The sequence below is a fragment of the Lutra lutra genome, chromosome 5 (assembly GCF_902655055.1).
Source record: "Lutra lutra chromosome 5, mLutLut1.2, whole genome shotgun sequence".
Classification (NCBI taxonomy): domain Eukaryota; kingdom Metazoa; phylum Chordata; class Mammalia; order Carnivora; family Mustelidae; genus Lutra; species Lutra lutra.
The window spans coordinates 150,222,336-150,244,269 of record NC_062282.1 but is presented as its reverse complement, the minus strand read 5'-3'; the positions used below and the strand labels follow the sequence as shown (position 1 = coordinate 150,244,269).

At 49.9% G+C, this 21,934-nt stretch overlaps 1 protein-coding gene across 4 annotated transcripts in view; it reads left to right on the top strand.

Moving 5' to 3' along the window:
* Positions 1 to 1,078: 1,078 nt before the first annotated feature.
* The window catches only part of COL23A1 (collagen type XXIII alpha 1 chain), a 309,980-nt gene continuing 289,124 nt past the window's right edge, over positions 1,079 to 21,934 (top strand). For all 4 annotated transcript variants that reach the window (XM_047731172.1, XM_047731171.1, XM_047731170.1 and 1 more), the window contains exon 1: positions 1,079 to 1,510. In XM_047731172.1, coding sequence (XP_047587128.1) covers positions 1,226 to 1,510 — 285 coding nt within the window. In that variant the 5' untranslated portion in view covers positions 1,079 to 1,225. The remainder of the gene's footprint in view (positions 1,511 to 21,934) is intronic.

The following is a 21,934-nucleotide window of genomic DNA, read 5'->3' as shown; positions in this document are numbered from 1 at the left end:
AGGTCTTTTTCTTGAATGAATGAATGAATGAATGGTTGTGGAATTGCCCAAATCACAAAGTTCCAAGCCAGCAGTGCGTGATTTTCTTTGAGTATTACCAACGATATTGGAAGCATAATAGTGAGACCCATTTTCGGATATGAGTACACTTGATAGGAATGTGTGACCAGGCAGAGACCCCGCCTGACTTCCAGCCTTTCTTCCCTTTCTTGGAAAGACTGGGGGCTTCTTCGTTCTCATTCAGACCTTGCTACCTAAGTCTGCAGCAGGACCGCGGGATAGCTCACTGTGTTGCTACTGGATTATTACTTTGGGCCAAGCGGTGCTTCCACGACGGAATGAAGTCATCACCTAAACAAAAGTTGGAGCTCTTCCCCCCCCCCATCTTTTCCATGCGTGATAGTCTCGATTTTTTCAAACGAAAACCCTCTCTAGGTCAGCGGCGAGGTCTTAACAATTTCTGCTCCCAGCACCCCATGTCTGGCACCTAATAAATGGTGAGAGCGCTGAGATTCTGCTTGGTGAGATCGCAACCCGGACCGCGTCTCCAGGCGCGAGTGCGCAGAGATCGCTTTCGGCCACCGAGCGGCGCCAAGGCACCATCCAGGCCGGACCCACTAAGTTTTCCACGGGGTTTGAAGTTCTCAACTTAAAAAAAAAAAAAAAAAAAAAAAAGGTGTCACAAAGGTTAATTCACAAGTCTAGGGGCATTTTCCCCAGGCACGGATGATGCTCCAGCCAGAGGTGGGCTGCAGAAGGCGCCGAGTGTCCCGGCGCACGGCAGTCCTCTCGGGATCGCGGGGCCCCCGGGCCTGGGGAGCCGCGGAGGTGCGCGCGCGGCAGCGGGGTGCAGCCCGGCCCCCCGGACAGGTGAGGTGGAGGTCCGCGCCGCGCCAGGGGTCCGCCGGGCGCGCCCGGTGGGTGGGGGCTCGGAGGAGCCGGCTCCCGTCCCTCCCCCGCCCCTCGCCGCGCGGGGCCGACCGGGCCGCTCCTCCCCTGGGTGGGTCCCGGCTCCTTTTCTGGCAGGGTCTATTTGCATAGAGGAAACTGCCCAAAGTGGCCGCTGTGGAGGAGCTGGCGGCGGAGAGGGGGGCGTGCGCCGTGCTCCGCGGCTTTCCCGAGGCCAAGCCCCGCGCGCGGCCAACCTCGTGCCTCGGGCTCTCCTGCCTGCGCCCGCGGCTCCCTCGCACCGCCCCCTCGGAGACCCACGCGCGACCCGCGCGCCATGAGCTCGGGCCAGCGCGCCGGCGGCGACGCGCGGAAGGACGGCCCGGCGGGCGGCGGCGTGGGGCGTCCTGCGACGGCAGCCGGGGCCTGGGCGGTGAGCGCCGTGTGCCTGCTGCTCTCCGTGGGCTCGGCAGCCGCCTGCCTGCTGCTGGGCGCCCAGGCGGCCGCTCTGCAGGGCCGGGTGGCGGCGCTCGAGGAGGAGCGGGAGCTGCTGCGGCGCGCGGGGCCGCCGAGCGCCCTGGCTGCCTGGGCCGAGCCGCACCTGGAGCGCCTTCTGCGCGAGGTGAGGGGCGCCGGGCGCGGGGGCGGCCGGGGACAGTGGCTGGGCGCGGGCTGGGCGGCCGTCTCCCTGAGGAGGGGTCGCCCGTCCACCCGGGGCCTGCGCGGCCGCGGGAGGCTGCGGGTGCCGGTGCCCGAGGGGGTCCTGGCGTCTCCGCTCCAGCCGCGGGGTCGCGCGCGGTCCCGGGAGCAGCGGCCGCGGGAAACGCGTGCTGGACGGGCGGCTTCGGGAACGAGCCGCGGGGAGGGAGAGGGAGGAATGCCTGCGGGCTTAGAAATTGTGCCAGACCTGGGGTCGAGTCTCCACGGGGGTGCGCGCTCGGACCGGTCGCCTCCCGCCTGCGCTGAGCGCCTGGCCCCTCGGTGCCGGACTAATGTGCCTGGCTCGTGTGGGAAGTGTAGGGTGGGTGACTCGTCACCGGGAGCCTGGCAGCCACTGTTCCCCGTGCTGGTGTACCTGGAGAAGAGCGGGCTCCCCAGCAGGCCGGCGGCCACGGCGGAGGGAAGCCTCGGCGGGGCCCTTAGAGAGTTCTAGCCAGCCTCACCTTCCCTGCCCACCTCACCTTCCCTGCCCACCCCCCGGAAAGGGTTCCGAGCCCCTCCATCCTAGAGATGCTGTGTTCTGAAGCTCTTAGAGCTGAGTGCCCACCCAGTGCCAACGAAACCTGGTAGAATGAGGGGAAGAAAAAAAAACCAAAACGATTCTGGCTTCCAAGCGATGCAGATACATCCGAATTTCTTGCGCTTGTTGGAAGTGTCATAGGGGACGCTGTGACAGGAGTCCTAAGGTCGCTTGCTGTGTTTCTTCAAAGCAGACGTCACACTTAGTACCTCAAAACCCTCATCCATCCATCATGTTCGTGAAAAACTCCACATTTTGCGCGGCAGTGCCCCTCCCCAGAGAACCGAGACAGGCGGGTGGACTGGCCAGGGGGGTCTCCTGGTTGTGCTCACCTCCCTTGCCTGAGCCACCCCTTCCTCCTGGGAAAAGCAGATCCCCAGTATACTGTCTAGGGGCGCACCCTCAGTTGTAGCGGGGGAAAGCCTTAGGGTTTCAAGGTAGAGGAGAGGAAGGTAGGCCTGGCCTGTTACTGCCCATTCCCTTCAGCTGTGCGAGCTGTGATCTTTACTCATGTATCCCATCGTGTATCCATGGTTGAGTGCATTTGGGATTTGGGGGGAAATGGAGAAGATTGCACCACACCTTCTAGTCCCAGGTACTTGTTTCTTATGACTTTAGTTGAAGCCAGTGTTACCTCTCTTCCAGCAGCATGCTCTGGGGGCAGAATTGCTGGTTCTTGGGTTGATTTCCTTCTTTTCGTCTTGAAAGTGCCCCCAGACTTCGGAAGTCTCCCCGGAGTCCCACTGGCGACTGAGGTGCTGAGGCTTCCATAATTGCAGGCCATTATCTTTTTGGCAAGTCCCTAGAGACCAGGGTGTTGAGTTGATTTATGGAGGCCCAGGAACATTTCTATCTGTTAGTGCAATAACCAGAGCCGTTCTTTCCAAGAGGAGACCCCCCCCTTTTTTAAAGATTTTATTTATTCATTTGACAGAGAGAGAGATCACAAGCAGGCAGGGAGGCAGGCAGAGAGAGAGGAGGAAGCAGGAGCAGAGAGCCCTATGCGGGGCTCCATCCCAGGATCCTGGGATCATGACCCGAGCCGAAGGCAGAGGCCCCAACCCACTGAGCCACCCAGGCGCCCCGAGGAGACCCCTCTTAATAAAAATAAACCGCAAGCCCAGACTGAGTCCATCAGAAATCCCAGTAAAACCTTTTTACAAGGAACCTGCAAATTGTGTCCAGGTTAATGGTGGTGGGAACGGGGCCGATGTCCTGGCAAAGCAACCACTGCTGAAAAGGGTGGCTTCCCCAAGTCCTGGATCTTGAGGATTAAGGATCGGAGGGGAGAGACTGCAGGGGCTTCATTCTTGACCCCCTCCGGTGGCACTGATACCACCTGGGTGAGACTTCATGTCTCTCCGTCTCTGTCCCAGCCTCTCTGCTCTCGGTTAGAAAGGCAAAGGGCAAATTTCACATCCAGGGATTTCCACTTGAAATTCATCAGGGCATCCCGCAGGCTAGCGTGAGCGCAGGACTTTCCGTGGGCAGGCTGTATTCCTAGGTAACTAAACTTGGCTTAGTTGGGTTTAGTTAGTTGAAGAGCGGATGCGCTTGACGCACAGGTTGGAGGATGGAGATTCAGAGATGCCGCGGTTCAGTGCACTTGGAGTTGAGCTTCTGGCTATTTGGGGACCCCCGTGAGAAGGCATCTCTCTCCCAGGGCACCAGTCTGTTCCTGCAACAAGCTGTTCTACTCACAGTGTCACTGGATGGGACATGTAAGCCCCTGGCACAGATGAGGCCCGGGGGAGGGGGTGTGCGTAGGAGGCATGGGACTCGAACCCAGGACCCTGAGATCATGACCTGAGCCAAAGACAGCGCTTAACCGACTGAGCCACCCGGGTGCCCCGGTAATTGACTTTAAATAGTTGCAAAGGCACTTTTCTTGAACCCTTATATAGGAAGGACAAATTAATACTGAACTGAAAACCTCTGAAGGGAAGAACATTTGAACTTGAACATGGCTTTCAGTTCCGATTTGTTTCCAGTGAAGCCTCTTTGGAGTCTGTTGCTGAAGTAGTTATGCCTGCAGTTTGTCCTTTATCAACAAGCTTGTTTTCAGAGTTTCAGAGGCAGAAACCACATCCAAATTGAGGAAGAGAAATCCTTGCCAACCACACACAACTTTAATGTCAGGAAAAAAAAAATTACAAAAATAAGCCAACAAAAGCCACTGTTAATAGGGGACCCGATGTCTTTGTTCCCTTGGGAACAGAACTATGACATAACTTTTTTGGGGGACTGGCTGATGTGCCCGATAATGTAGATAGACAAGCTACAAAAAAGGAATATTCATGCTGACTGGGGACTATTAAAGACCCTTCCCATGATCCAAAAATGAAAGAAACGGTTTGCAGAATATAAAAAAAATCATTAACGATAATATTTTCCTTATGACCCCAAAATATGAATGCACAGCAGGCATCTAATATTATGTTTTTAAAGTGCCTTAAATAGGTTCCCGAGTAATCACCCCCCCCACTCGTTACACCTATAATTACACTATTACACCAGCTTAAATTTTAGAGTAAATAAAATAGCTTTCATACTCCAGTAACAAATTTAATGCAAGGATTAAAGAAATATTTAGCCGTATTCAGAGGAGAGCATTTCCAGCTTACAATGGATTTATTGTTGGCTCTTGGTCTTCCATTGTCCAGACCAATCAGTTTGAAAACAAGAATTTCCGCCCCTACCATCGACTACTATATGTATTGGTTAAATTACCGTAAAACCCAGAATCACATGCAGCTTTTTCGGCCTCTGCGGCGGCCTGCCACTTGTCAGGACCACTCTAGGTGAACGTGTTAATAAAGAACCAGTTTTTGAATCCCACTGGCACAGCAGGAGACGGGAGGGTCAGTTGTAGCCACATTTGTTTCCTTGACATTTCCTGGCTCCCAGACCAAAAAGTTCTTTTCTGGTGACTTCCTGGCATGCTCATTTTCTCCCTTTACTCTTTCCTTCTCCTTGTGTGTGTGGGGTTTTTTTTGGGGCGGGGGGAGAAGCCATTTGGGAGAGTTTATAAAGTAGCAACATGTTTAGGAAAAGGTGAAAGATTTATGCTATCTGAAGAGAAACCAGAGTACTAAAACATAGCAGTGTTTGGATGGTTCAGTCCACTGAGCGTCTGCCTTGTGGTTTCGGCTCAGTTCATGATCTCGGGGTGGTGAGATTGGGCCCCACGTTGGGCTCCACGCTGAGCATGGAGTCTGCTTGTCCCTCTCCCACTGCACACCCCCATCCCCACTCATCTCTTTTCTCTCTCAAATAAATGAATCTTTTAAAATGGCATGTTTAGGGCGCCTGGGTGGCTCAGTGGGTTAAGCCTCTGCCTTCCACTCAGGTCATGATCTCAGGGTCCTGGGATTGAGTCCTGCATCGGGCTTTCTGCTTGGCAGGGAGCCTGCTTTCTCCTCTCTCTCTCTGCCTGCCTATCTACCTACTTGTGATCTCCCCCCCCCCCCCCAAAAAAAAATAGCATGTTTAGAATGAGCCAACGCCAATAGTCAGGGCATTTATTTCACAAATGTATTTTGGAACTGTTTGGATCGGATCTTTACATACTGGTTTCGAAGGTTTGAGGCATGGCTCCGGAGCTTGGATAGTCCGAAAACTGAATGAATTTATCCCAGCTGGTAGAGGGCTCAGGTCCTACCATGTACGAGGTGGGTCACCTGACCTCTTCAACTTCCTGAGCCACAGCATCCTCTTTCCTAATGGGCAGCTCAGAACTCCTATGCGGGGACAAGCAAATACAATAATATAGAGGAAGTTGTTGGTCACTAAGTGCACTTTTGATGGTGAGTGGCAGAGTGGCTGAGCGTGGTGCCTCCCACAATACAGTCATTGCATCATCTTGCATGACCGCTGGAGCCTGGAATTTCTTCGACGGTTCTGAGTTAGTTCAGTGATTCCGCCACCAGTGGGGGTCTGATCCGTGTCTGCCATTCCCTTGGCTTTTCCTCATGGTTCCAAGATGGCTGAGCTCACATCTTCTCACAAGAGTAACCGAGGTAGAAGGGAGAGGGGCAGGAAAAAAAGTCCTCTTGTCGATAGGCTTTCTCTTTTGTTTGAGTTGGGGAGGGGGGGAGGTTCCCAGCACCTCTCAAAAGACTCCCTGTATGGCCACTGACCAGAGCCAGTGCCCATGATTGCCATCATCCTGTCACTGGCAAGGGTAATGGGGTTGCCACAGGAGGCTTGGACCATTCTTGATTCCTCCCCTAAGGCTGGGCACGAGCCCCTGGAAGAAAATGGGGGCTTTGTTAGGAAGGAGGACTGGGAATGTTTTGGGGAGCAACCAACCCAGTCAGGTGGGTGCTGTAGAAGGTGACCCCAGAAGAGGATGGGGGTGTGCGGGGTGGGGGGAGGTGGTCATCCACTGACCTACCACCATTTTCATACCCACAGCCCCTTTGGGAACACTCCTCAGCCACAAGATTTCTGTTTCCTGTGGGGTCCTGTCTCCAGCTCTGCCCCCAGCCAGAGTCAAGGGCAAGGTTGGTGTGTTCGGGGATTCTCTCTGGCACAGCCCCATTCTTGGCAGTTCATGATCTATAACCCTTCAGTGGGTGCTGTTCTAACCCCACAGTGACTGGGTGGATGGGAATACCTGTATCACCCAGCAGCAGGTAGAGGAGGCTGGTGAGGCTGGAGGAGCTGGCTTGGCCAGAAGGACAAGGAGATCGCTGCACCCAGACTCGTACCTCTACCTGTTAGGTGTGTGCCCAGACAGCCCTCCTCTTCGTCTTCCCTGACCCCCAGCCGTGGGGGTGTGTGGCATTTCTCAGGAGCCCGATGTCACCCGGTGGCCCCCAGATTCCCCTCAGAATTTGCTCAGTTATAACCATGGTCCCCAGAGCTCGATGTCCCCTTTCCCCTCAGGAGCCTAATCTCCACTAGATTCAGCCTTTCTACACATCTCTGGACTCTGGCACCTTCAAACAGCAATGTGACGGGACCCTCACTCAGACTGGCTTAAATTAGAAAGGGAATTTGTCGGGGCACCTGGGTGGCTCAGTTGACGAAGTGTCAGACTCTGGATCTCAGCTCAGATCTTGATCTGAGGGTTGTGCGTTCCCGAGCCCTGCAGAGGGGTGTGTGTGTTGGGTGTGGAACCTACGTCTTAAAAAAAAGAAAGAAAATATAAATGAAAAGGGACTTTATCTGCTAGGAGGTTGCCACAGCCTTGCCTGGCACCGTGTGCCTTGGCGATTTTGTGGGATTGCTTGGAAGAGGAAGTGGTCTGGACAGGGGGTCAGAGGTCACCGTTTCAGACTATTTGAGCTACTCTGACAAAATGGCATAGCCGTTTGTTTTGAAAACAAATGTTTGTTTCTCATAGTTCTGGAGGCTGGAAGTACAAGATCAAGGTGCTGGCAGATTCGGGGTCTGGTGCATGAGTGCCCCTCCCCTGCCACGCCTGCGGCCTGGTTCACAGAGGCCGTCTTCACTGCGTCCTCACACAGTGGAAGACTCCCTGAAGTCTTTTTAATAATCCACAAATCCCATCATGAGGCTCCTCCCTCTTGTCCTCGGCTCCCAAAGGTCCCACCTGCTAGTACTATCACACTGGGCATTAGGTTTCAACACAGGGTGGAGCTCTGGGCACCAGAACCCCTGCCCTTCACCTTAAGGGCCCTACAGGGTTTTGATGCAATCCTACACCTTCAGAGAAGCCTTCTTCTCTTCCAGATTTCTCCCCGTTTCTCCCTTCCCACTAATTAATTCTCTACCCCAACATGAGGCTTTGGGAAGTGTTGCTAGAAAATGGCGTCCTTCCAAACCTGCTCTTTGCAAGGCAGGTATAGACCCTTCCGTCTTTGCCCCTCGCCACGCGCCCACCGACTCTCCAGCTGCCCCTACTGCTGAACTGTGGCCACCTCCATATCCAGGATGTTAGACCCAGTGTTGGCCAATTTTGGCTACCCTTCCCTTTCCGCCTTTCCTTTAAAACAAAAACAACAACAACAACAACAACAAAAAACCTGAAGTGTATGTTGCTTTCACATGATTGTTATTGATAACCCCAGCACCCTAAAACAAGGACTATTTAACATTTTGCATCACCCCATCCAATCCCCAATCCTGGGACAGAGTTACACCTACCCAGCACTAACCCCAGAGCTAACCATGGATATCTTGCTTGTGTGCATTCCGACCTTACATCAAAAATATTTTTCCAGGGGCGCCTGGGTGGCTCAGCAGGTTAAGCCACTGCCTTCGGCTCAGGTCGTGATCTCAGGTCCTGGGATCGAGCCCCGCATCGGGCTTTCTGCTCGGCAGGGAACCTGCTTCCCTTCCTCTCTCTCTGCCTGCCTCTCTGCCTCCCTGTGATCTCTGTCTGTCAAATAAATAAATAAAATCTTTAAAAAAAAATATTTTTCCAGGTGCTACCCAACCTTTGTGGTCATGTTTCACAAATGCATCTGATCCCACCAATGGAATCTGCGTCTTTTGGTCCATGAAGAATCTAGGCCTCCTCATTGTTGTCGGCACCGAAAATGGCCAGTGGTTTCCCTGGGCAAGTGTCTTACTCCTGTTATTCTCTAGGATGTAAGTTAACTGCCTAAAAAGGAATATCTTTGGGGCTTCATTTTTTGTTTCATAAATTTTAGAATATCCTGGTTTGCCTGGTTTGCCCCGGCCAGGCTCACTTATCCGCCTGTGGTATTCCCAGACTCTACCCTCATGAGGTCAGGTTTTATGACGGGGAGCGTGGATCCTGTCTGTCTTTTGGTTGGATTTTGAATTTCCTTCGGATTTTTTGTTGTTGTCGAAAGCAAAGGGCAATTAATAAGAAAGCCTTAAAACGAGATCTAGAAAAACCGACCACCCAGTTCTGAATCAGGCCGCCGTTTCGGTTTGGGGGCAACCCCTTTCCGGAGTAGCTTTTTGGGAGGTGCCGGGCCTCGCCACCCACTGTGCTCCCCGTGACTTGTTCCAGACTCTGTGAGCAAGTGTAATTTGCTTCTGGGAGTGCCCTCTGGAGGCCACACACGACCTCCGACTCCTTCCCCATTCTATTGTCCCCACGTGTAGGGTAAGGATTCATCTTTAATTGTTGACACAGGTCCTCAGAAAACATCCTGGAAACAGATTTCAGGACGGAGCGAGAATCCTTGGGAGAAAAAAAAACCGCATTGGCAGATGTAGTTTTCAAGGAAGGCCTGTCCCTATGCTCCGGGTGTCCAAGGACGGCTGCAGGGCAGAGACTGAGGGCCTCTCTCGTACACATCTGGGCAGAAGGGTTTGCGTGGACTTTGCGGCCTCCCCCCAGCCTCCCACCCCACCCCCCCAATCTCCCAGCAGAGGGTTGCACCTTTGCTGAGGGGACAGTGACTGGCCCCAGCTAGGAGCGATTGTCTGAACCTGTGACCTGACTCATGGTCCTGAGCCCTTTCCCTCAGCCTTAGGGTAGACTCTCGTGGGAAGCCGTCATCATGGGTGGTGCAGTAGCAGCCTTTTCTGCCAGCGTGGACATCCTCCGCAAGGGGCAGACATGTAGGGGGCAGGGAGCGCTTTCCCTTTAAGCAGACCTGAGTTCATAACCCAGCTCTGCCATTTCCCAGCCGAGTCACTTGGGGTCAATGATTGCTTTTCCAAACCTCTGTTTTGCCCATCTGGTTTTTTTTTTTTTTTTTTTTTTTTTATTTATTTCTTTGAGAGAGGGAGGGGGACAAGTAGACTCTGCACTGAACACAGAGCTTGACATGGGGCTCGATCCCAGGACCTTGAGATCAGGACCTGAGCCGAAACCAAGAATCAGATGCTCCCTGACTGAGCACCGGCTCCCCACCCCACCAGGTGCCCTTGCCCAGCTGTTAAATGGGGTTTATAATACTTGCCTCATGAGGTTTCTGTGGGGATTAAACAAGCTGATATGCCCAAAGTGCCCCAGACGTCACACATGGCCCGTGCATGGCTGTTCCTAGCGGAAGGCTTCTTTTGCCTGGATCCAGAAGGCGCATGCATGTCTGTCTGCCAGTTGGAGAGGAAGCCCCATGGTCCCTTTAACACTGGGATTCTGCCAGACTCCAGAGGCCACAGAGAAATGGAAAAGGTATTAACCCAGGTCTGGTGTCTGCGTCAGTGACTGGAAGCGGACTGCTTGGTTACCGAGGAAAACCAGGCACCGAATTGGCTTCCTAAGTCCATTTTTTTCCTCCCCGGTTTCTTGTTTAAGTGGAATGAGATTTTTCGTTTAAACACACACACACGCACGCACATTCATGTTTATGACCAAAATAAAAACCTAATTATTCATGAAAATTATTAGATGGATTTTTCATTGCAGAAGGGCATCCAAACACCTAATAAATTCACTTTAAATAATAAGTCTGTTCCTGCGGTTACGCAACATAGCACAAACACCCCCCAAATGCTCATGATTAACCTGATGGATTAGAGGACTCACACACATCTGCTTCAAGTCACATTGGTAAATGAGAAAATCTTTATTTTTTTGATGTAGCCGCAAAATCGGGGTGGGGGGGGAGTGCTTTCAAAATGGGTAGTTTCAGCTTCTAAAATGGACTTTGCCTCCAACTTTGCGCTGTGAAACAAGTCATAAAACAATTACAGTGATTTCTGGGGTTCTGAGGAGACAGTTTAAATAAAACCTATCCAGCTTTGGGCCTCCCAGAGGATCTTCACACACGCAAAAACGCAGTCTGTCCATTGACGTAACGGTGCCCTTTCCGTTGCTGTTCGCAGAGTCTTTTCAGCCCTACGGTGTCCTGTAGTCAAATGAAGGGCAAGTTCATGTGGCCATTGGACTGGGGTGTGTGGTCTGTGTGTGAGGGTGAGCTGCTGTGAGGTCTGGAGGGCACGAGAATGTGTGTAGCTCTCACGGTGCGTATGCACTTGAGAGCAAGTGTGCATGTGTGTGACTGTGTGCACGCATGTGAGTGGGCACAGAGATATGCATGAATGATTGTGCGTGTATGTGCACACTCGTGAGTGTGCACAGAGATGCATGAATCAGTGCATGTCTGCATGCACGTGAGCGTGCACGTAGAGATGCATGAATGAATGTGCATGTGAGCGTGCACACGTGTAAGCGTGTGCATATAGATGTGTGTGAGTGTGCACAGAGATGCACGTGCGTGCGTGTGCATGCACGTGAACGTGTACATATAGATGTTTGTGTACACATGTGAGTGTGTGCATAGAGACTCATGAATGAGTGTGCATGCGTGTGAGTGTGTGCACGCACACCATGCACGGAGATGCATGAATGAGTGTGCATGCATGTGAGTGTGTGCAGAGATGTATGCATGAGTATGCCTATGTGTGAGTGTGTGCATATAGGTGCATGTGTGCGTATGGAGTGTACACACATGTGAGTGTGCATACAGATGCATGTGAGTGTGCACATGTGGATGTGCACATAGATGCATGCATGTGAGTGCGTGTGCTTGTGTGCACGTGGGCATGCACATGGGCGTGTCTGTGCAGGTATGCACCACAGAGCTTGTTCCACCTGGGTCCTCCTGAAAGCCTGTTCCACTGGGCCCTCCGAGCTCCTATCTTGAGTGGCAGAGCAGCGATATGTGGGTCTGAGTCTGAGCTGCCTCCAGCCGGCTGCAGTGGCTGGGGACCCAAGCCCCTACTTCCTCCTCTGCAAAGAAGGTGACTGTGTCTGCTTTGCTCTGTTTCCCTGAGGGTGAAGTGACACTCACTTCCCAGGACAATGAGTGCGCCCTCAAGTCGCCCCTTGCTGCCCCCCGCCCCAGCCATAGCAGGTCTCACACCCAGGGCTTCTAATGGGGTGAGCTGGAGAGAGAAAGATGCCTCATCCAGGCAGGTGGTCCTGGGATGATTCCTTCCTGGGCTTTCTCCCGGCCCCTTCTTTAGCACCTGGCCCTTCTGGAAATGCTGGGTCTCTCTGGCAGACCCAGCTGCCCTGCATCCTTCTTGTTCATCTTCCCAAATAGCCTCAGTGTCCCCTCACTCCCCATCCTCCCTCAGTGCCTCCCGTGGCCTCTGGGCCCTCACTCTGCTCCCAGACCAGGCGTCCATGTCCTTTTAGCCTCCCCGCCGTGTCCCCAGCCATCTGTCCCCATAGCAGGTGGCTAGGATATTGGGGAGACCCCGTCTGTCTTCATCTGCTCAGGCAGCCTTAACAGAATACCACAGTCAGGGGACCATAAACAACAGAAGTAGAGTCTGAAAGCTGGAGGTCGGGGTGTCGGCTGGGTGGGTTTCCACGGAGGCCTCTCCTCAGCTTGCAGCTGAGTGTGCCCTCCCCGCGTCCTCTCTCTGTCTTTCCCTCTGTGTGCCTGTGCCCTAATCTCCTCTTCTGGAAGGACATCAGCCATACCTCAGTTGACCTCCTTTTCACGTAATCACCTCTTTAAAAGGCCAGGTCTCCAAATACAGTCACACTCTGAGGTACGGGGCTTAGCACCTCAACATACGGACTCTGGGGGACCGCGAGGCCACCCGAGATGCTGTTGAATCAGATGACAGGCCGGGAGAAACCGCAGGCGTTCCCCGTGGATGCGACCAAGAGGCCGGGGTAAGGGGAAGCAGGCCACCTCGGTGTGGGCATTGTGACAGGCCTGGCTTGGTCACCGGGATGGCGGGAGAAGGCGGGCTGGGGTGTGAGATGGCTTTGGAGGCCCTGCCCCGGGGGTGGGGGACAGCCTGAGGGCTCCCTCAGTCTCTAGAAAGCCATGGTGGAGACTGTCCACTCCCCATCCAGGGCTGCAGATAGTTATTTCATTCCATCAGCCTGGTGCGGTGAATCTTTGAAAGTGGATTCTGACAGGAAGGGATGTGTGTCTTGGAAAAATCATAACTGGGAACACAAGGGGCGCCTGGGTGGCTCAGTCAGTTGGGCATCTGCCTCAGCTCAGGTCAGGATCCCATCGTGGAACCCCCAAGCCCAGTGGGGTGAAGTGATGCCTTCTGACCCCAGGACACCTGCTCCCCTACCCCAGGGCAGGGGGATGGTGGTGGCCAAGCCTGTGGGAGCCAGGGCCAAAGTGTTTCGTTTTTATCATTTATCATTTTTTTAAGGTATATTTGACACATAATGAACTCCAGATATTTTCAAATTACGATTTGAGACCTTGTGACCATATGTGTGCAGATGTGAACCCATCTCTGCAGTTAAGGTAGAGAACATCTGCACCACCCTCAAAAGCATTGCCTGCCCACCTCGAACTCTGTCCCTTCCCACCTGCCACCCAGGTGTGGCTAATTTCTTTCACTCTTGATTTCATCTTTTTTTTTAAAGGATATATCTATATCTATATGAAAAGAATGATACAAAATTATGCTTTTTTTTTTTTCAGGGGGTAGGATGTCTGGTTTCCTTCACTCAGTATAATTATTAAGAGGTGCGTTGATATTTTTGCATATATTATTAGTTCATTCTTTTTCCTTACCCCTGCTTACCAAGTGCTATTTCATTATACAGAGAGGCTGTCCTTTGTTTATCCCCTCAGTGGAGATTTGGGTTGTTTCCAGTTTGGGGCGATTACAAATAAAGCTGCTGCTAACATTTGTGTCCAAGTCTTTGTGTGGACACACGCTTCCATGTCTCTTGGTTATAATGACCTTGGAATGAAATGGTTGATTGTCTGACAGGTGTATGATGAACTTTTCGAGAAGCTGCCTAGTTGTTGGGCAAAGCCACTGTATCATTTTACATTCCCACCAGCAGCATAAATAGAACAAGAGTTCTATCTATCCACATAATGCATCCTTTTCCTTCTGGCTGCTTTTAACATTTTCCCTTGATCACTGGTTTGAAGGAATTGCCTTGATGTGATTTTTGTCATGTTTATGGTCTTTGAGTTTCCCTGAGATTCTTGGATCTGTGGGTTTATACTTTTCATCAAACTTTGAACAATGTTCTGGCCCTCACAGCTTCAAATATTTTTTTGCTGTTCTTTCTCTCTCTCTCCCCCTCAATTTGGGGACTCTGCTTATCTGTGCACTTGAAGACCCAAAGTTCACTGATGCCCTTCTTTTTTTTTTTTCCTTCATTCTTTCTCTCTGTGTTCATTTTGGATAATTTTTGCTGCTGTCTTCAGGTTCACCGATCTTCTCTTCTGCGATGTCTAATCTTGCCATCAATCCCCTCTGTCCTGTCTTCTCACTCTAGAATCTCAGTGTAGGTATTTTAGTATCTTTGACGCCTCTGCTGAACTCCCTGAATGTGTGCCTTGTGGTCACAATCCTTGTTTTACGGTCTGCGGGGGCTAATTCTAATGTGAGAGTTGTGGGTCTGTTTCAGCTCACTGATTTTTCTGCTCATTATGAGGGCTGTTTTCCTGCTGGTAATTCCTTCCTTCCTTCCTTTCTTTCTAAGATTTTATTTATTTATTTGACACAGAGAGAAAGAGAGCACAAGCAGGGAGAGCAACAGAAAGAGAGGGAGAAGCAGGGCCCCCTCTGAGCAGGGAGCCCAATGAGGGGCTTGATCCCAGGACCCTGGGATCATGACCTCAGCTGAAGGCAGTTGCTTAACCAACTGAGTCACCTAGATGCTCCCCCACCCCACTGGTAATTTCTTTCTTTTTTTTTTTTTTTTAAAGATTTTATTTATTTATTTGACAGAGAGATCACAAGCAGGCAGAGAGGCAGGCAGAGAGAGAGGAGGAAGCAGGCTCCCTGCTGAGCAGAGAGCCCGATGCGGGGCTCGATCCCAGGACTCTGAGATCATGACCTGAGCCAAAGGCAGCGGCTTAACCCACTGAGCCACCCAGGCGCCCCCCCCACTGGTAATTTCTTATCAGACACCGGATGTTATGAATTTTACCTCATTGGGTGTTGAATATTTTTGTATTTCTTTTTTTTTTTAAAGATTTTATTTATTTATTTGACAGAGAGAGACAGCGAGAGAGGGAACACAAGCAGGGGGAGTGGGAGAGGGAGAAGCAGGCCTCCTGCTGAGCAGGGAGCCTGATGGGGGTCTTGATCACAGGACCTGGGATATGACCTGAGCTGAAGGCAGATGCTTAACAACTGAGCTACCCAGGCACCCCTGATATTTTTGTATTTCTGTAAATTTTTGTGAGCTCTTTGGGTTACAGTTTGGAAATAGATCCTTTGGGTCCTGATTTTAGGATCCATTAGCTGGGACCAGAGCCATGTGTAGTCTAGGACTGATTACTCCCTATCTCAGGGGCAAGACCCTTCTTGGTGCTCTACTCTGATTTGTGAGTGTGAATGAGGGGGTTCACCTATCTGGCTGGGGGAATGGGCACCTTCCCAGTCCTGTGTAAGAGCTAGGTGCTGTTCCCTGTGTTCTTTTGGGTGGTTCTACCCCTGGCCTCGCATCATTGCCTCCTGCATGTACTGATAAGGGCCCCAGGGAACATCTGCAAAAAACCCTCCCAGATCTCTGGTTCTCTTGGGTCCTCTGCTCTGCAGCCCCAACTGTCTGGCATCCCTGGACTCCTAGGTCCATCTCTTTTTTTTTAAAAAATTATTTTATATAAATTTAATTAATTAATGCAGAATGTAGTATTAGTTTCAGAGGGAGAGGTCAGTGATTCATCATTTGCATAGAACACCTGGTGCTCCTTCCATCACGGGCCCTCCTTAATGCCTGTCACTCAGTTACTCCATCCCCCCACCTGCCTCCCCTCCAGCAACCCTCATTTTGTTTCCCAGAGTTAAGAGTCTCTTATGGTTTGTCTCCCTCTCTGATTTTGTCTTACTTTCTTTTCCTTCCCTTCCCCTAGGTCATGATCCCAGGGTCCTTTTGTTTCTTATGAATGCAGTCATATGATAATTGTCTTCCTCTGGTTGACTTATTTCACTTAGCGTAATATCTTCTAGTTCCATCCACGTTGTTGCAAGTGGTAAGATTTCATTTTTTGATGGCTGTGTAATATTCCATTGTATATATACACACCACATCATCTTTATCCATTCATCTGTCAATGGACAGCGGGGCTCTTTCCATAGTTTGGCGATCATGGACATTCCATCTTCCTCTCTCCGACTTCAGAAGACTGCCAGGCTCCATGTCTGTTTTCTCTCCCTGTGCTGCAGCCTGGGAACTCTCCCCAGGCAGGAAGCTGGAGCCCTTGTTCTCTGTCTGAGATCACTCTCCTTTCCTGCTTGGTATCAGTGTCTTCAAAACCTGTGTTTCCTATGTTTTATTTGCAGATTTTTTCGTTGTTTTTTGTTTTGTTTTGATGGTGCTATTTTATGCAGGAGGATAAATATAGTTATGCTACTGTATCTTGCCTGAAAGTAGAAATCCATGATGTGGCTTTAAAAATTTTTTGGAGTAATTTTAGATTTATAGGAAAATATGCTACATATGTACATAACCACAGCACACTCATATTACTATTAACTGTGATACCTTACTCAAGCAGGTAGAGTTCTAAGACAACCCTCAGGATTCCCACTCCTTCATGTCCACACTTTGTACTCCCCTTCAGCATTGGCAGCACCAGTGATTATGATAGGATCATTCCCGGGACTGAGTTAGCAGTCAGTTGACTGAGTTCATTATAACATTTATCCTTGGTAGGCCTGGCGTAAGCAGGTGAGTCCTTAGAAGGCACTGGGCCCCTCCTGGAGTCAGAGGGATCTGAAACATGAGAGGGTGTGTGGAGGGGACCACATGCCAAGGAGTTGTGCATAGCCTATGGACACTGAGAGCTGCCCCTGGCCAGCAGCCACCAAGAGAATGGGGCTCACAGACCACAAGGAACCACGTGGGCTTGCAAGAGGACTCAGGAGTGCAGAAAGAAACACACAGCTGATGCATTGATTTCAGCCTCAGGAAACCATGAGCAGAGAACCAAACTGTCTTGTGTCCAGACCTTTGACTGCAGAAACCCTAGTAAATAGGTGTTGTTGGAAGCTGCTGATTTTGTGGCAATTTGTTATGCAGCAATTAAAAACTAATACAATTACTATTAACTAAAAAGGACCAGGTCCAATTCCTTAGTAACAATATCCCACTATTAATCTAGCAAGATCTCAACAGAGAGTAACGTGAGGACCAGCATGAAGTCGTGGGTCCATTCCCACCACCTCCATTTTTTTTCCCACCTCCAATTTTTAAGATGATTTTAATACACCCAAATTGTGTCTTGGTTGGAGAGGGTTAGGATTCTGATTAATAATAGATACATCATATGAGAAAATATTTGCAAATCATATATCTGATAAAGATGTAGTATCCAGGGGCACCTGAGTGGCTCAGTGGGTTAAAGCCTCTGACTTCGGCTCAGATTATGATCCCAGGATCCTGGGATCGAGCCCCGCATCGGGCTTTCTGCTTGGCAGGGAGCCTGCTCCTCCTCTCTCTCTGCCTGCCTCTCTGCCTGCTTGTGATCTCTGTCTGTCAAATCAATCAATCAATCAATAAAATCTTAAAAAAAAAAAAGATGTAGTATCCAGAAAAATGTAAAGAACTCTTATAGCTCAACATCAAAAAGACAACCCTATTTAAAAATGGGCAAAGGACGTGAACAGACATGTTTTTAAACAAGACATGCAAATGATCAGCAGGCGGATGAAAAGATGCTCAGCATCATTAGTCATTAGGGACATGCAGATCAAATTGCAGTGAGATACCACTCAACACACACTAGGATCTGTTGATGAGGATGGAGAGAAACTGGAACCTTCATACATTGTTGGTGGGAATATAAAATGGTTCCACCATTTTGGAGAAGTTTGGTAGGCATTCAAAACATAATATATGGCCTTACCATATGACCCAGCAATTCTATTCTAGGTATATACCCCGGAGAATTAAAAACGGTACTCCAACAAATACATACCTTCATGTTCACCGCTGAACAGTTCACAATAGCCAAAAGGTGGACACAACCCAAATGTTCATCAACAGATGAATGGATAAACCAGTTGTGGTATAGACACCCAGTGCAATATTACTCAGCCATAAAAGGGAATGAAGCTGATTCATTGCTACAGAGTATGGATCTCAAGAACATTATGCTAAGTGAAAGAAACGGGATACAAAATGTCATATATTATGTCATTCAGTTCCAGAATACGTGACTCCGTAGAGACGGAAAGATCGGCAGCTGCCACAGGCTCAGAGGAGGGAGGAACAGGGAGCAGCTGCTTAGCGGGCACAGGATTTCCTTTTGGAGTCATGAGAGTGTTTTGGAACTAGAAAGCGGGAGCTAGGTAAAGGGGTGGTTGCACTTGCCACCAACCGTTCACTTCCACATTGTTCACTTTAATTTTATGCTGTGTGAATTTCACCTTAATGCAAAAAAATAGATGTGTTATAGAAAATAACAAAGCTGTATCTTAGTGGGTGTTAAAGGGCTTTGTGATTTTTTTTTTAAGATTTTATTTATTTATTTGACAGAGAGAGAGATCACAAGTAGGCAGAGAAGCAGGCAGAGAGAGAGAGGAAAGCAGGCTCCCTGCTGAGCAGAGAGCCCGATGTGGGGCTCAATCCCAGGACCCTGAGATCATGACCTGAGCGGAAGGCAGAGGCTTAACCCACTGAGCCACCCAGGAGCCCCAGGACATTATGATTTCTTTTTTGCCCATTTTTTAAAAAGGGAACTACAGACTTTATTCAGAACTCCCTAGTTTTTCTCTGAAGTCCCTTTCCTGTTCCAGGATCCCACCCAGGATACCATGTTGCATTCCATTGTCATGTCTCCTTGGTCTCCTCAGTCTATGACAGTTTCTCAGCCTTTCCTTGTTTTTCATGACCTTGACAGTTTTTGGACATACTAGACAGGTAGTTTGTAGATGGTCCCTCAGTTTGGGTGGCTCTTATGATCAGACTGGGCTCTGAAGGCTTGGGAAGAATAGCACTGAGGTAGATCGCCATTGTCATGGTGTCATGTCAGGGGTCCACGATGTCACATGACTTATCACTGGTGACATGAACCTTGACCACTTGGTTAACGTAGTATCTGCCAGATTTCCACGTTATAAAGTCAGTTTTCCTTTCTCTGCTTTTAGGAAATGAATCTAGCCTTCACTCAAGAAGAAGGGAATTTAGCTCCACCTCCTGGAGAGGGCAGTATCTACATATATTATTGGAAGATTTGTCTCTTCCCACTTATTTATTCAGTCATTTATATCAGGATGGACTCATGGGTTTCTAACTTATTCTTTGGCTAATAATCCAATACTGTGTTTTTTATTTTGTGGCCAAGTTGTTCCAGCTTTGGTCATTCTGAGCCCTTTCAGATAGGTTTTGTATTTCTTTGACATAACTCTCCCCACCTCCTTTTTTCAGAAAGGTCTTTCTTACTTTCTGCCACTACAAGGCACTTGAAGTTCATCTTGTATATTTCCTGGCCCAGGCCTAGAACCAGCTATTTCTCCAAGGAGCCCTGGTTCCTTTTCTTGGAGAATGGCATTTAGAAACCAAGATTCGGGTACTAGGTGGGCTCGTTGCTTCCAGGATATCACTGGTGGTCGGGTCTTTTCTGCAGACAGCTAGTGTATATATGCCTGAATATTCATTCCCCGGTGTACACATACCTATGCATATTATGTCTGTATGTCTCTTCCTGTGTACATTAGATGGGACCTTGGAGTGGCGTCTCTGACTCATCCAGCACCACATGGATCATTCTGTCTTTCCCCCTTTGTGTATTTATAACTTCTTTCTTGGACAATGAGAAGCCCAGCTCTCATCACTCATTCAACCCTAATGTCTACATGAAGTAGTTTCAAAATTGCCAACCTTTCAGAACTGCCCTCTTAATGCCCGTTGCCCAGGGAGAAAGTGAGCAACAGCTTTCCTTGCTAGGGTACAGCATCTCTGTAGGGCTCTTTTTGTGTTCAGCCTGATAGTTCTCCATCAAAACACTGTTCCTCCCAGTTACTTAGGTTGCCTGCCTGCCTTTCCCCCCACTTGCAGCAGTCTTAACAAAGTTACATTCATTCCTCACAGCCCATGTTTCATCCAGGGATTCTCTGACCTCTTGGTTGATTTTTTTTTGGGGGGGGGGGGAGAATTTATTTATTTATTTATTTATTTATTTGACAGACAGAGATCGCAAGTAGGTAGAGAGGCAGGCAGAAAGAGATGGGGAAACAGGCTCCCCGCTGAGCAGAGATCCCGATGCGGGGCTTGATCGCAGGACCCTGAGATCATGACCTGAGCGGAAGGCAGAGTCCTGAGCCACCCAGGCGCCCCTCCTGGTTGATTTTTAAAGAAAATGTGTATCTGGGGCACCTGGGTGGCTCAGTGGGTTAAGCCTCTGCCTTCAGCTCAGGTCATGATCTCAGGGTTCTGGGATCGAGTCCCACATCGGACTCTCTGCTCACAGGGATCCTGCTTCCCCCTCTCTCTCTGCCTGCCTCTCTGCCTGCTTGTGATCTCTCTCTGTCAAATAAATAAATAAAATCTTAAAAAAAAAAAAAAAAAGAAAATGTGTATCTGTTAAAGTTCACTCTTTGTGACCTCCAGTTTTATTTATTTTTTTAATATCTTATTTGAGAGAGAGAGGGGGAGAGAGAGATCACAAGCAGGAGGAGCAAGAGAGGGAGAAGCAGACTTCCTGTTGAGCAGGGAGCCCAATGCGGGGCTCTATCCCGGGACCCCAGGATTACGACCTGAGCTGAAGGCAGATGCCCAACCGACTGAGCCACCCAGGTTCCCCAGTCTTACTGTTTTTGACAAATACACAGCGTCATGTGTCCAGCACCTCCGTGCCATACAGAACAGTTCCATCGGCCCCTCACTGTCTCCTTGTGTCTCCTTGTACTTCAGGCTTCGCACTCCTCAACCTTCAGCAGCCCCGGATCTGATTTCTGTTCTTTTTGTTCTCTCTGGCCCAGGGGTGGGTGGCAACTTTTTGTTTGTTTTGAGGTACAAAGTTTGCTTGTAAGCGGAGGTTGCCATGCTCTGTGATTAGAGCTGACTGACAGCTGGAGGCAGGTCCCACCCTGATGCTTACCCAGCCCTCTGTGGTCTTAGTGTTCTCATCTGTAAATGGGCATAACAGCAGTCCCCACCTTCTGGAGGTAGGGGGCATATGGGCAGGTCTGAATGTGGTAACAGCTGTTAGCACCATGCCCGGCCCACTGTAAGTAATGAGGAACTCAGTAATAATACTTCGTGTTTGTTATTCTCCCCATCTCCATGATGAGGTATGAATAAAAGAACGTCAAAGGCCAGATCTCGCTGCCCTCTTGGGTTGCTGGGGGCAGGGCCCCCTCCCTGTGGGGGCTGGAGCAGAGAGGGTCCTCTGGCTCTTGAGGTACTAGAATTATCTGTCATTCATTCACAGATTGATCTCGGCAGGGAGACTTGAAGGTGTCATTTTGGTTCTTCTTCCACTTCCATGCTTTTTTTAAAATTTTTTTTTTAACTGAGAAGATAGTATGACAGCACAGCAGGGACTTCTAAAGATGTAAATCACCATAATCCGGACACCCACGGGGACTCATGTTTTGGTAGCTGCTGCCTCCCCATGCCTGAATTTTTACACAGATACAGACTTTTTATTTATGGTATCATAACATCCCCCCCCCCCTTTCTTGCTACGCAGTGTTCCTAATGACATTTCACGAAATATGACAGTTTCCTCGGGGGCGGGTCGCCCTCCGTCTCTAAACCACTCCCACTGGTTCGGTGTGGCGGGTGCAGTTTCATGCGTGTCATTCTTTGCTCCTGCTGATTTTTATTTTCCTGAGATTTCTTCCCTAGGGCAGGAATCTTCTGTCGAAGAGGCTAGGAACATCTTTGTGGCTTTATTTGTACCATTTTACAGAAATAAACCGTGACATCCTTCTACGTGTATTAATCTGTATTTCATCAAAATGCACCGGTTCGAGGCTGTGATCAAACATCTGGCCGAGGGT